The sequence below is a fragment of the Danio rerio genome, chromosome 5, assembly GCF_049306965.1.
Source record: "Danio rerio strain Tuebingen ecotype United States chromosome 5, GRCz12tu, whole genome shotgun sequence".
NCBI classification, from domain to species: domain Eukaryota; kingdom Metazoa; phylum Chordata; class Actinopteri; order Cypriniformes; family Danionidae; genus Danio; species Danio rerio.
This window is the reverse complement of record NC_133180.1, coordinates 34,077,967-34,093,992: the sequence shown is the minus strand read 5'-3', so window position 1 is coordinate 34,093,992 and position 16,026 is coordinate 34,077,967. Positions and strand designations below refer to the sequence as shown.

The 16,026-nt window shown below is 37.9% G+C and overlaps 2 protein-coding genes across 12 annotated transcripts in view; one reads left to right on the top strand and one right to left on the bottom strand.

Moving 5' to 3' along the window:
* LOC141385840 (membrane-spanning 4-domains subfamily A member 4A-like) overlaps positions 1-16,026 on the bottom strand; it is a 142,437-nt gene that overhangs the window by 22,145 nt on the left and 104,266 nt on the right. The gene's annotated exons all lie outside the window — the stretch shown is intronic.
* Positions 10,773-16,026, top strand: part of garnl3 (GTPase activating Rap/RanGAP domain like 3) — a 108,896-nt gene continuing 103,642 nt past the window's right edge. For 4 of the 5 annotated variants that reach the window (XM_005171887.5, XM_009301515.4, XM_009301519.5 and 1 more), the window contains exon 1: positions 10,773-11,323. In XM_005171887.5, the coding sequence (XP_005171944.1) occupies positions 11,223-11,323 (101 nt within the window). In that variant the 5' untranslated portion in view covers positions 10,773-11,222. 5 annotated transcript variants of the gene reach the window in all.

The following is a 16,026-nucleotide window of genomic DNA, read 5'->3' as shown; positions in this document are numbered from 1 at the left end:
TAACATTTGCCCATTATTTACTACATTTATTTTGAATTTATACAGAATTTCAAGAATTTCAACTTTTTTTCTTTTTTAAATATTTCCCAAATAATATTTAACAGAGCAAGGAAACGTTCACAGTATATCTAATAATATTTTTTTCTTCTGAAAAAAATCCTATTTATTTTATTTTATTTTTTAAAAAACATTTTAAGGTCAAACTTATTAGCCTCTTTTTAAGCTATATATTTTTTCTATAGTCTAAAGAACAGTTACCTGCCTAGTTACCTTAACATACTTTAACCTAATTAACCTAGTTAGGCCTTTAAATGTCACTTTAAGCTGTATAGAAGTGTCTTGAAAAATATCTAGTCAAATATAATTTACTGTCATCATGGCAAAGACAAAATAAATCAGTTATTACAAATGAGTTAATAAAACTATTATGTTTAGAAATGTGCTGAAAAAAAATCTTCTCTTCGTTAAACAGAAATTGGGAAATAAAAGGGGGCTAATCATTCTGACTTCAACTGTATATTCAAGTTGTTCTCTGTTGTCCATACAATAATAGGAAGCAAAAAAAATTTTTATTTAGTTGAAATTTTGTAGGCTGCTAGTAAGTTTTTTGGAAATATTTTGCTTGAATTTAATTGTATTATCTTTCCAAACATGTTTGGCGACTAAAATATTATTTTAATAAATATATCTGTTTAATAAATCTGTTTTGCTTAAATGCACCAAAATACATCACCTATATTCACTGAGAAATAGATGAAAATATTCATTTTCAAATGGGGTGTACTAAATTATGCAGAGCACTGGATGATGTCAATGGTATTCAAAAAATGAAAAGTGAAAAAAATCTAAATAAGCTTTAATTATCTGTATTTTTCTGTTGTATTAATTTATCCTGATGTTAAACCATCACAATAATAAACATGTCAACAAATCTGCCCTTGACTGAAAATGGCACAGACCTTCTTTTTATACAATCATAATACAAGTTAATACATGTGTTTTTGACTCAAACATATCCTGTATTATCAGACAGAGATCTGCACAACAAAATGCATTGTGCATTATGTGTGCCATGCTAAGAAAAGACAACCGCTTTTTTTTTTTTCAAATCTAACAGCAATATTTTCAAAAAAGTTTTTGTCTTTCTTGAAGTTTTAATGAAGCCGTTTTGACAAGGATGAAGTACTCAGTTCTGCTTGGTTATTTGCGGCACATGATGCCCTTATGATTCCGCATATCACTATATCATCCATTGGCAAAGCTGTACATATATCAGACCACTCATCAGATTAACTGAAACCAGAACTAATTGAATTCCTCTATAACAAAACGCAGACTCGCAGCGAAGTCAGGGATATAAATGGCTTAAAGCATGCACCGAATATTAAGTCAATTTTTTTGTATACACTAATAATATACAGTTAATCTATTTTAGCCACACAGATCTGTGCCCTGATCACATTGTTGAGGAATGATGTTTTGTTAATGATCGCTATGAAAATGATCCAGTTATCAGGAATAGCTGGAAAAGAAAATTCAATCTAATCTAATCTACATGTTTGCAATGTTTACTCACAAATAGACATACCTCTACTTGTTATCCTATCCCTACGTTAATTGGCATAAAGGATGTGTTAAATGCGTAATGTTTTCCCACATTAAATTTGTTATTGTTTGCAGCACGCCAAGGCTCATTGAGTGCATTTATTCGCGAAAGTGTCTTCATCTCTACTGCATTAATTCATTAGATTTGCCCTCATTAAATCCAAATGAATGACTGTTTCATTCACATTCATGTATTCTCTCCAGTAATAATCTCATAATGAAGTACTCAGTCAAAGCAGCTCTAGTTTAGACCCATGGTGACCAGCTGGACGGGTCAAGTGCGCCAAATGTGCTTACGGTTGCTATGGCAGTGTTTCCAAAGGGGTCACTGTAGAGATGGAAAGGAAGGACATGACGAGAAAGAAAGTTCTGGTAAGATGAAACTCATGCAAATGGTGCTGCCAGGAGTAGGTAGGAGGAGGAGAGGAGAGTGGGAGAGAGAAAACGAGAGAACCAGAGAGTGTGCGCGAATCTCAATGACTTATTGAAGTGAGTCTAATTAATCTCTTAGTAGCTCTCATCTTTCCTCCAGATGCCCCAGGGACACAATGTATGGTGTGTGTGTGTGTGTGTGTGTGTGTGTGTGTGTGTGTGTGTGTGTGTGTGTGTGTGTGTGTGTGTGTGTGTGTGTGTGTGTGTGTGTGTGTGTGTGTGTGTGCGTGTGTGCGTGTGTGCGTGTGTGTGTGTGTCTCTGTGAACCATGGTTTTTGGTTCAAGGATTAACCTTAAGACTATCTGAGCAGAAATGCACCCTGGGTGGAACATCAAAACACAAGCACCCCATGTCAGTGGAAAAATTTCACTTTGGAAGGTGTGCGGTGTGTGTGTACTGGTTTGATTGGATTACAAGGACATGGCATTTGTATAATGACATGAATATGACCTACAGTAGATATTACAACATTAAGGTGTTTTATAAGGTCATGCATCGTGTCCTTATAAATCAAAAACATACTTAATGACATCTTTTGACATTCAAATTTGTGCCAAAGGATTCCTGTTAGGGTTGAGTTTAGATGTAGTGTCATACACAACATTTTGCGCATGGAGAATCTACCAATACCAGTGTGTGTGTGTGTGTGTGTGTGTGTGTGTGTGTGTGTGTGTGTGTGTGTGTGATCTAAAAAAAGTGCATATGTGCCATTGAGTGTTTATGGGAGAGTAGTGGACTTCAGCAGCGAGCTTCTAACAGAGACTATTTATTGCATTTTTGTATACGGGGAGCTCAACACTCTACAATTCCACATTCCAGCTGGACTTACATGACTCATTTAACACTGACTCAACGACTACATTTCACAACCAAAAACTGATGGTACTCGTCCAAGGACAATTATAATACCTGGAGAAACCCTGAGAAAAATATCTGCTATTATTCCCTTTTATCTCAGTGACATTCATGTTTGCTCATGGGACCACACAACTTGTCAATCAAACGGTGTTATTAAAACGGTCCTTAAGAAGCATTTTTTCATCATATTTTACTCTCTAATATTAACTCTGTGCATGTGTTTTGCACACTCACACACAGAATTAAATGAAGTCTGGTTCAAAACTCAGGTTAAAAGGGTTCAAATATTCATTTTATTGACATATTTAAAACAACGGTTTTTATGGAGGGGATTCTGGAAATCTCTTTCTATCACTCTTTAATTTACAAACACTTTGAACAGCCAGAAAAAAAGGAGGTCAGCAAGATGGCACAGAGGGTAGCACGATCGCCTCACAGCACGCTGGTTTGAGCCTCGGCTGGGTTAGTTGGCACTTCTGTGTGAAGTTTGCATGTTCTCTCCATGTTGGCGTGGGTTTCCTCCGGGTGCCCCGGTTTCCCTTATACAGTCCAAAGACATGCACTATAGGTAAATTGAATAGGCTAAATTGGCCGTAGTGTCTGTGTGTGAATGAGTGTGTATGGATGTTTCCCAGAGTTGGGTTGCAGCTGGAAGGGCATCCGCTGAGTAAAACATATGCTGGATAAGTTGGCAGGTTATTCCGTTGTGGCAACCCCAGATTAATAAAGGGACTAAGCCGAAAAGAAAATGAATGAATGAATGCATAAATGAATTAAAAAAGGAAAAAAATAAATGCACATAATTAGGCATATTATGTACAAACATATCCTAACGCGTGAATAAAATAGCGAAGTTTAGACTATACAAAAATGGAGTGTCAAAGAAATTCAATATTTCATTTAATCATACCTATTATTGTCTTCTTGTAAATGTAACAATTTATGTGCTTCATAAATCTAAATTAATATAGTAATGGTATTATAAAGTTGTGTATAAAATGGTACTAAATAGCTGAAAGCTAATGTGGTAATAAATCCACATCTAGACAGTTCTCTAAATATATATAATATTTACACTTGTGCTGAAGTACTCAAGAATACAGATTAATGCATTTTTAGTGAAAACCACATTTTATTTGACAGATGATAGTGCTGTAGAAAGTACTTAAGAAAATATAAAAACACCAAAGCAAAGTTTTTTTAATAACCCCAAAATTTGGTAAGTGCACGAAAAACCTTAAATGAACTGCATTCATGTGATATAGAATATCTGTAACCTTCATTTGCCTCTTCAAATCTTCAAATCCTTGCAGATCATTTAATTAGGCAAGTTATTGTATAAAGATAGTTTGTTCTGTAGACTATCGAAAAAAATATAGCTTGAAGGAGCTAATAATTTTGACCTTAAAATGGCATTTAAAAAATTAAAAACCCTAACCCTAACCCTAGCCAAAATAAAACAAATAAGACTTTCTCCAGAAGAAAAAATATTATCAGATATACTGTGAACATTTCCTTGCTCTGTTAAACATCATTTATGAAAATCTGTCATGGTACTGTATCTATTATATGTTGCTGTTCTCTGGTGATTTGAAGTGCTTCTTTTATCCTCATTTGAGAGTCTTTTTGGATAAAAGTGTGCTAAATGAATAAGTGTAAATGTAACTATTTACATACATGGTGTGTTGCATGCAAAAACAATACTATATTGGTTTATAATAAAAAATACAAATCTAGTTTTTCAGAATGCATTGCTAATTCTTAAGTTCATTATAAACAAATAAGCTTTTTAGAAACAGATGGTGATCTAAAAGCAACGGTTAGCAGAGTCATGCTTACCAGCCAAACTTGACCGCTTTAAAAAAAATGTATGCAGGATTTCATTCATAAAACATGAACAAAACAAGTATTGATGTCAACGGTTTATGCAACTCGCATCCAATTGCTTGCAACAATACATGCAATAACATGTTTATGACACATTTACATAGAAATTCAATTTGCTTGCCTTTCCTGAACGATTTAAATCTGCACTCTTGGTCTGTGGACTTCCTGGTATAAGATTTTTAATGGCCCTGAATATCCATTACAGCTCTGTAAGATCTCAAAATCTCAAAATGTACTTTCATTTATCAGAGTCACAAATTATCAGCTGATCAGAGCTTCCCCGATCGCTCACTGACGTATCCAGGGTAACCCCTTCTCAAATACATGGAGGATGGGCTTTGTGTGTGTGTATGTGCCAGCATCCCCCATCCCACTGTGTTATTTTGACAGGCCTTGCAAAAGAGGACAGACTGTGGACAGAGGAACAGCATGCAAGTAGGATAAAATAGCATGAATAACAATTCAACACAAGATAAGAAATCTAATGGAATACAAATGATGCAATTTCTGGCAGTGTTGCACATAAGACGAGCGTACGTGACTAAAACCAAAATGATATCTTCTGTTATGTCTTTTGTCTTTTTCTTACTTCTACTCGTCCTGCTGTCTCAGAAAAATCAACATGCTGTTTCCTAGCCAAGCTGCACACAGAGACACACGGACCACACATTATCCTTCAGTCAGTGAAATGTACACAGTTTTATACCATCTGGACAACAAAGAATCCTCACAAGGAACGGCTGGACACCATCACTCTCTAATACAAAATGTGCACAACACAACCAGGCATGTCATTGAATTTGATCAGATTTTATCATTCACTTTGTTTGGCTTTGTTAGGCATTTACTGGTGTAGAGTTTAAAAAAAAAAAAACTCATCACTAATCAAATGTCTTTGCCATTACTGAGACGTCTTTGCCAAGTGAATCACAGGCAGCTGGTTTGTCTAAAATCTCTCTTTCACTCTCACTCACTGTCTCTGCACTGTTAACTTGTGTGCATGAGCCCTATCACAGGACATGTTTTGTGCGATTTGTTGCTATAGACCAGCGCAACCCTAATTTTCACTTTTGCGCAATGTTGTTTAAATGGCAAATCCATGTGCGCTACTTTGTGTACTCATGGGAGTGCCGGTCTAAAAAGCAGGTGTGTCAAGGCCCATTGTTGGCAAGTTTTTATTCTGAGAAACTGAAATAGATTGTGCCATTGACCAAGTACACTCAAAAAAACTATTACTGTTGCTTGATCAAACTACTTATTTAAAATGAGCTGAAACAACTCAATTCTTTTAATTTCTTTGGTTTAAATTATTTGTTTTATATTTACTTAAATTTGTAAACCATTGGGTTAACTTAAGCGTTTTGTTTTGGGACAACATGAAGGAATTGTGTTGGTCCAACTACCTGGTTAGGAGATTAGTTCCCAGAATGCTTTGCCATGGTATTGAATTAAGAGAAGGAAATGTTGACAATAAAAGTAATCTTTGGTGTTTAAAGATAATAAAAATCCTTGTTAGAGTTTAATCTTCAATTTAGTTTGAAGATTTAGAAGAGTTTTGTGTAATGCTTTGAGTTTTGAGGTTACCACCTTGCAGCACCCATGCTTTGGGTGTTGGCAGCTTAACTAGCAAAAATGCAGTTTGTTGCTTTGCTCTGTGAGCAATAACTGTCCTAAAATAAATTTTGAGGTCATTTTCAGTCAACAGTATATGAAATACTGTATATCTAAATGCATAACACATAACAGACAAGATATTATCAGACATTTGAGTTTAAGGTAAATAAAATACAGATGTATTTGAGATGTATTTGTTTTAGTCTAAAAACAGGTCTAAAATCCAGCACAGAGCGCGTTAGTTATGCACCTATGCAGACTCAAATGCTTAACACACACAGGTCGTACAGCAATAAGAAATTATTAAAATAATTAAATATATAATTAAAATATTAAAATTAATATTTTCTCCATGGATATAAAAAACACTACCTGTTTATATCTTTAACATCCGGGGGGATTTTTCAGTTTGTACATAACAATTTGCATTTTGATTATAATGTTATTATTATAACAGCATTATTTATTATCCAACCCAAGCTCATTTTGGAAATGTAGCCTCGCGGACGTTTCTGGAAACCGCGATTTACATGGCCGGAGGTACGTACGGCCGCATTTAGTTTTTTTCGAGCGAACGCTACGGGGTGGTGTGGCCGACGGCTCGCCTCCGAGTGGAGGGCTTTCCCACCACCAGTTTGTCCGCTTAGCTCGCAGCGTTACGTCGGCGAAGCGGAGGCCCGGAGGAGGAGAAGCCGGCCGCGGGGACAACCGGGATCGAGTCCGGGAAACAGCAGTTCCAGAAATCAGGTAAGATGAAAAACAGAATCCAAAAAATAAGGGCAAGAACGTGGCGAGATCCGAAAACGTGGTCAAAATCAAAGACGAGGGCTTTTGCTTTTTTTTTTCTGGACGCCTTTTGAAAACCGTCGCTTCAGTTTAGGGAAGGAGGAGGAGGAAGAGGAGGGCGGCCAGGTCGGCTGCTCGGCCGGCCGCCCAGTCGATTGTTCGGTCGTTCAGCCAGTCAGTTGGATGGACGGTCGCTCCACAGCGGCCTCCGGCGGCTTTTCACGTGAGAACAGCGCGGGCACGAACAGCGCGCGCTCCCGAGAGCTGAAAAAGCGCGCACAGCGGCCTCTCGCGGATCCACAAAAACAAAAACTGCTCAATTACGTACCTCCCGGGACGTATTTCGCGATCCGCAGAAACGTCCGTGGGGCTACGTTTCCACAATGAGCCCGGGTTGTTATTATCTGTATATTTATATTTGTTTTAATAAAAACAAGCTTAGATTTGTCCACCTCTTTCGAAGATGTATGCTTCACCATATGGGGCATAAGAATATCACACGTGATTGGATATAACTTTTGACCACACATCGTTATTATTGTTCATTTTTCATTTGCTGGAAATTAGAACTGAATTTAGAAATAGTTTTGAAACAAATCTTTGTGCTTAACAAACAAAATTTAATATGTAGGCTAATTGATGTCTTTAGTGGAGTGCGTACAGCAACATTTCTGTATCCATAATAGTAAAGGAGTAAAGAGTAAAAGTAAAGTAAAGAGAAAGTAAAAAGGCCGAACGGAGTCTCATTCTTTATCCTCACGCAGATAATCTGTTAGTCTCGCTAGTGAAGCATTCAGGTTTTCCATTCAGTTTTTTTACTTACAAAGTCAACCATGTAAATAGCAAATGGTGCAACTGACTCTAAAAGGGAATGGGAGATGAGACTGATTGGTTTAATGCATGTTATACCAATAAGTACAACCCTGTTAGACCATTTTTTCTTTCTTAAAATAGCAAAAGTGGATTCGAACAAACCATTAATGATCTTTTGCACCATTCTCTTTAGACTTTGCGCCCCATATAGAGAGCATAAATACTGCCATGTCTTTCTCTTGTGAGAGTCACAACCAACAAAGCCTGGCTGACCTGACGGCGATCAATACAATATTGCTAAAGCATTAAAATATGGAGTATAAAAAGCAGGTTAAAGCAACGATAAACAAATCAATGTGTTTGTGACGTATACTGTATGTTAAGAAGTGGCATATGTGATATGTGAGGCAGATATACAATATGCCAGAACATAACACACACTCAGATTGAGACACACACACAAACACACCTTTAGAGCAAATGAACATGACCTAAAGCATGATTCTTGCTGCCACAAGACAAACATGAGTCATGCTCAGACAGTTCTTCCAGTAACACTTCAAGAATTACTGTAACACAAACACTCACACACAGCTGGCACTGCTTAAATTAAGTTAAACAATCTTGATCAGAGGTTGAAGTCAACAACAAAAGATATAAGAGAATTTTTCCCTCCCTTTTAAAAGTTGAAAAGATTATTTGTTTTGCTGTGTTACTGTAACTATGAGCGTTTATGTGATTAGTTGCACCGTATTTGCATGTAGCATTGCTTTTTCCCTGGTGTCCATGCAACTCGGAATAAACTTTTTTTCTGATCCAGCAGAAAAAACATCTGCTCAGTTTAAACCTTCTATAAATGTCTCCATTCAAGTCTTGTGCTTTTGTATGTGTGTGTGTTGGATCAATACCCGAGTTTTAACATCATTACAGTACAGCTTTTCACAATATTATTAATAATATTAACACTGATTTTTTGTAACCTGTTTAAAGTAGCCTACACGTGCTTCAAAGATAAGACTCTGATACAATCTCTAAAATAAAGATGCAAACGCTGTCACTGGGGCCGTACTTTTTTAAAAATGTTCAATTTGTTTGTACATTTTTTTCTGATAATGTCTGCATTAGGCATGGGATGATAACCGTTTTCAAGATTTTAAAACCGCCAAACTTTTCTGCTATACCGTTTCTATGGAATAAGTAAGTTTTTTATTACTTTTTTTCCCCCTTGGGCCCACCTTATCTCCAGCAAAAAAGATGTCCAAAGTTGCCATTTTAAAATACACAGAAATCAGTGTATTGAATTAGTTGTATTCAGATGCCATTTGAATGATTTAGTCTGATAGGTTTACTGTTCCAGGATATTATAAATGTTTCTCAAAATAAAATATTTTTGTGTTCAAAGGGGGAAAATGTTTTATAACATATCTTCACTTTGCTAGGCTTTTATTAAAGGTTGTCACAGTGGAATGAACTGCCAATTACTCTTCCATATGTTTTACCGGTGGGTGCCCTTCCAGTCACAACCGAATACACTCTCAGAAATAAAGGTACGTGAGCTGTCACTGGGGTGGTACTTATTCAAAAGGTACACATTTGTACTTGAAGGGTCCATATTGGTACCTTAAAATTTTAAGAGGAACACTTTTGTACTTTTTAGGTATAATATGTACCCTTAAGATATTAGTATGGACCTTTTAGGTACAAATTTGTAACTTTTGAAAAAGTGGCAGTGACAACTCATGCACATTTATTTCTTAGAGTGCATTGAGAGTATACTAGCTCCTGAACCCCAGTGCTGAGAAGCACCCATTCATACATTTATAAACTACAAATTAATAAATTATTGTTAATTACAAAGTACAGGTACGGTACCCAACTTTGTACTGTAGATTTCACAGGCTGCTCAAGATGCTTTCTTTCAGGATGAGCACAGAGCTCAGAACAATCATGTTTCCAAATTTAAATAAAAGTATTTTTCATTCTATTAGCACTTACTGTACTGCAGTTTCAAGAGTGAGAACTGTGTAAGAGAACATTAAATTTAGTCTATTCAATTCAACGACAGCACATGAATGTGGAGGAACCACATTTAAAAATGAAACAACACACTTGTTCTGACAACCAGTAGCCTACAGCACGCACACACACGCACAAACGCACGCACGCACACACACTGATCCACTAAAATACACGATTACAAATTACGGTAAATGATAATATTTATGTATACAATTATAAAATATATACATTTAATACGTATTTTTGGGGTTGTATTGTAATCCTTGGTTTTATTTTACTATGAAATAATTTATTCTTGTTCATGCCTAACAATTTTATCTTCATCTGACAGAAACAGACTGAAATAAAATAAATGTTCAAAACACACACACACACACACACACACACACACACACACACACACACACACACACACACACACACACACACACACACACACACACACACACACACACACACACACACACACACACACCTATAGGTCTATACATTTCATCTCATATGCTGCTGTTCTTAAAAAGCTGTGATGCTTTTGAGGTTTGTCTTCCTGCTTCATAACGGGGAGTATGAGTCACAATGGCGATAAAGGAATTAATTAAAGAAAGAAAGAACACTGCCTAAAGAAAAACATTTTTTTCTTAATAATGATATTGTTCTCTCCAGGGAAGAGGAACGACAGTGCGTAATGTTCGTTCATTTGAGAGAGTCAGTCGCCGCCCCACTAAAAGAAAAAAAAAAAATCTTATTTTTTTCTTCTATTCTTCTGGGTAGACATTAGGACCGCGCAGACTCTACGGCTGGAGCGGTACATTACTCCAGTGTACATGCCCTAAACAACGGGGAACGGGGGGATCGACCCGGAGATTTTTTTCACCGACGACTTTTTGCACTTCTAATCTGGAGGAACTGGTGTGAATGGAGTTCACGAATCCCTTCCTCAGCCCTGAGCACACTGAATCAACTTAAATCATATCTTCTCTGAACACAGAAGAGTGTGGGTCACTTTTTGGCTTTTTCCGTTTGATGAGGACCCACTGTTGATCTTGTATCCCCCTCTCTCTTTGTGCGCCCTCCCGGTTCTCCATTCGCCAGACGCGAAGCAGCAGAGCCGCATCACCATCATCATCATCAACAACGGCGCTCGCGCTGCTGCTTCTGAGTCCCTGCGCGTGCAGTCAGGACCCGTGCGACCCGCTATCCCACCACCATGAATTCGGATATTAACATGTATTTGGGACGAGAGAAGGCGGGAATCATGCGAAAAAGAGCCTTGCTACTCAGGAAGGGCTGCAGTTTCGAAATAACGAGGTGAGTTGATATTAGGTGAAGGGGATTCTTGTGGGGAGTGGGCAATTTGAGAACACCGCATCATCCGGTTACCGGATGGTAGGGTTGTAAATTATCACAGTGTACTGTGTGAAGAGCATCTGAGATAGACGTGTTTTACTCAAGTGTGTGGGTTTTGGACGGGCTTTCGGGGGATTTGGCATGGACATGCAGCATATTAAAGGGTCTTAAAGCTGTCACTAGGGATCTAGAGTCAACAAAGATTTACTGGCAAGACTGTCAGCAGATATTGCCAAAATAGAGCATTCAAAGTACTGAAACAGACAGGAAATATAATGTTGAAAACAGACAATACAAACAGAATTAGGAAAACATGGGCGGGTAAATAAAGAAATAAACGAATGCACAAAATCAAGGCTAAAGAAAAAAAACTGTGTGCGCGCGCGCGCTTCACACGACCGATATCTTAAAAGGTGTTGTGGCTTCTTGACAGTTTAGACGCAAGTCATGGTCCATTACGCGCTAAAACATCAGCCTCTAACAGCCATAACCCACTTTTGTTCATCGGGATTCCCCAAGAACCGTCGAGGGGAGATCCAGGTTTTCTGCAGAGCAGATGTGGGATATCAGACAGCTATAGGCTATGATTGAGATATGATTTTTCCTATAAATGCGCATGCATCTGAAGTATTGACCCGTTGATCTTGTGTTTGTAAGAGGATTGCGCTTTCATTGGACCGTTTCAGCAAGTGAAAGGATGTGATAGCAGTGTTAAAGCGTCTGCTCAGTAATAACACTGCATCACTGTCAGATACACCAGCACAAGGACCGGTGGTTCTGCACATGAGCTGTGTGTGTGTGTGTGTGTGTGTGTGTGTGTGTGTGTGTGTCAGAAATGGCGAGACACACAGAGACAGAGGTCACACCCCATTTTGGCTTATCACATGTACTGGGACCATCACGGCAGTGTAATGGTGTGACAATATTATATCTACATATAGTAGATCATTTCTACTGAATCATTATGAAATTATAAATGCTGTAAATACAGTAGCCCAATGCACATTTGCAACTCTGTAGGTTTCAATTAGTAGCCCTATGTTGAGAAATGTTGACCTCAGTATAACACACATATTACATGTTGTTATAAACGATCAGTAGGCCTGTGAAATGCAACAGTTGACATTCTCAGATTCATAAGGAGAGCATCTGCATCATTCCACTTGTGCATGTTTGCATGCAGGGTATTAGCAGAATATGTTGGCCACTGGACACATCTGACCAAGGTGGTGGGCCCCTCAAAACGCAACACCTTATTAAACACCAAAGACTGGTTTGTTTTCACTGCTTTTTATTTTTAGAGTATTGTTGCACCCAAAGTTGCTATGCGACTTCAGTCAAGCATTACTATTAAAAGATCAGGTTAAAAGTTGGTCAACAGCTTAAAAAAACATATAGAATTAGTTTATGTTGTTTATTGCTATCAAATGTCAATCATCTCACATTCAGGATGAATAATAAAGGACAGAATAATGCAGAAAAAGAATGCATGATCAGTCCTGTTTTCCTATGCACTTCTCTTCACTCCTGAAACTGCAGCACAGTAAGTGTTGATAGAATGAAAAAACTAAAAAAAAAACTGGTGTCTTGAGCAGACTGGGAAATTAGCTGGTTATATACAGTATCTGTACTCTCAGATAAAACTGTTGCAGTAAGATCATCACGTTATTATCATCTATTTATCATCTCGTCCTGTTGGGTTTCGAATTGTGACAAGCTGATTGTAGGCAACAGTACCGGAGGACTACAAGACCAAATCTTTTTCCTTTTTAACATGGTAGGGAACAAATTGCTACAAAGAGAGGTGGCAAATGTTGTCTTTATGAATTTTTAATTTTAAACAGATTCTTTCAAATTGCTTATTTATTCAGGGACACAACAAGTAACTGCCTTTATGAATGAATCACTCAAACATTTGCTCAACCAAGTCATGCAACAACACGAATGTATTCACAAACTAGACACTTGGATGGATGTAAGATTTCCAAAAGATTTCTGTAAGAATCTGAAGTGTGCTTCCAATAGACACTTAACTTTGCCATGATGCTTGTGTGGAAAGTCCTTAACCTCTAAGTGCCGTCTGAATTGTTTTTCTAAAATGAGCATTTTTCTCAGCCTCCTATGTTTATGTTCAGTTATTTCACTTTAAAGGCAATGAAATGGATTCTTTCTTGAGTTCATTTTATCATTTCGAGTCATGGCTTAAGAACCTATCTGTTAAGAATAAAAACACACCAAAACAGATAGTTAAGTGGTCCAATAAGCTGACTGGGGTGTTCTGGAGGCTGTGGACACCAAGCAGCTCAAGAGAATTACAAATTCAATTTTAAGTGACACTGCTCATTCCCTACACTCAAAGTTTCAGCTCTTTCCTTCTGTTCCCAGGTTTTTAGTAACAAGAACTAAACGATACAGAAACAGTATCATACCAGCAGCAATTAAACATTTAAATGAGGCATAGGCTACAGCAGAGGTGTTTCTGTGACTTGTATTTGTTATGTTTAATAGATGTTCGTTTAATAGATGCTCGTCATAAAAGTCACCAGACAGCACATAAGGTTTCTGTATTTGAACTCTTCATATGGAGCTGTTTTAGACTAATTTTATGCAAATAACTGAGCTTAAGCATGCAGCTCTTCTTGAATGCTCCAGATTCACTAATATAATAACAAGCGTATAAACAATTTGATGTAAATTAAGTAAGAGCTTTTCTTGAGAAGTTCAAATGTGCCTATAAATATGAATAATCTACATAATTACTATTGAATGGGATTTAGTGTCTTTATGATCATGTCATTAAGTGATTCATTCAACCAAGTCAATTAATTCAAGAATCAAACTGGCAGTGTATGTTTTGCTCGAACACTCCACAGCATATTCTGATGTGGCTATCTTTGAAAAGTGTTTAGTTTGTGATCTAAAATTGTAATAATTGGCTACAATGGTTTCTCAAAATAAACTCACTGCATACTAAACTTCTGTATAAAAACAATGCCACATAAGAAAGTGCTGACAGAGTGCTGTTGGTCATTAATGATTCACACAAACCTGAAGACTGTATAAAGCGATCAATATGCCTTAATAAATTGGATGGGCTCCAATAAATGTACCTTATTTTTTATAGAAGTTACACAAATTCTTTCTCATTTAAAACACAAATTGCATGCTTCTCAAACAAGCAGCAAATTACTCCTGTGGACCGACTTATTGTGTGCAGACAAGGACATTGATGAGGAGGAAAATGCATCAGCCCCTAACAACGTGTAGGCGAAAGGCCCACTGCTTTCACTTTATTCCTCTGTAATGTTTTATTATGATCAAATTGTTTTCTCGAGTGGCAGAGGATAACGTGATCATTTAGTTGTTTTGAAGGCCGCACACAAACACACATGCTCTGCACTGTATGACTATTTACATGAAAGGTCTGGTGAAATGCAGCGAAACTGGCTGTTTTCAATATGATGATGTCCATTCTGGACTACTAGTGGTGTGTCTGTAACAGCTACTCTATTTTGCCTCCTTTTTATCTATACTGAACTTTCTCCTTTAATTACACACTCCTCCTTTCTCCCTTTGGGTGCTCTTTCATGCACCATTTATTTTGCTCACTTTTATCTACTTCTTTTGTAGCCTCTCTGTCAGGAATCAGTTGTAAACACCTCTAATTGGAATTTAATTCCCTTAACATCATAAATCATTCAAGACATGAAGATACCTGTTGTATATTAGCCTTTTGGGGCCTTTATAATCACTAATCTGGAGATTAAGGGTGGAGCCGAACCCGAATACGGTATTCGGAAAGGCACGAATAGCGTGTTTTATACGAATACTTGATTCGAACAAATACTTGAAAAATTATTTGTATTCGGGAGCAAGAAAAACACTATATCAAAAAGCAGCGTTTCCTTATGAGACCACAGTGCATGCCCGCGTGAGTGAGAGAGAGAGAGAGAGAGAGAGAGAGACACGCTCAGTGCAAAACGCGCCAAAGCCCGAAACTGAAAGCGAGGCGTGACTTTTAAGGGGTTGTTTCATATGGATTTATTAACCATTCTTACTGTTCAGTGATCGCAAACTGCCGTAAGTTAGTTTATTAAAGACGCAAACCTCTCACTGCATGTCAGCTGCGCGCCTTCAGCAGACCTCCGCATTCCTGCAGCACGAGGCCTTTATGATTGTTTATGCGCGCCAAAAGTGGCGGATCTGTCCGGTAAAATATCTGACTGCGTGTCACCGCATCCCTAACAGGCCCGGATTAAGAACTCAGGGGCCCCTGGGCACAATAGCCGCATTTCCACTATCAGGCCAGTGCGAGCCAGGGCTTATATCGGGCCAGGCCGGGCCAATCGCCCGGGAGGTTGAGCAGTGAGGCCGAAATCATGTCGCGTTTCTACTGTGGGGCTAGTAGCTCGCAGCGCGTCACGCAAACCCCGCCCCCAGAACATCCTCTGAATCGAACGTCACTCAAACCGCCCACTTCAGCGAGAATCATGCAGATAAAGCACACCATCACATCATCACGAAACTATTAAAATTAGGACAACCAAAACAAACAAATGACACGTTACTGTACAGCAGTACAACGCATGTCTATACGCACATGCCTGTGTGTTTTCATTCATCATATTCATTTACTCGCCGACCGACTGGCATCGAAATCCAGT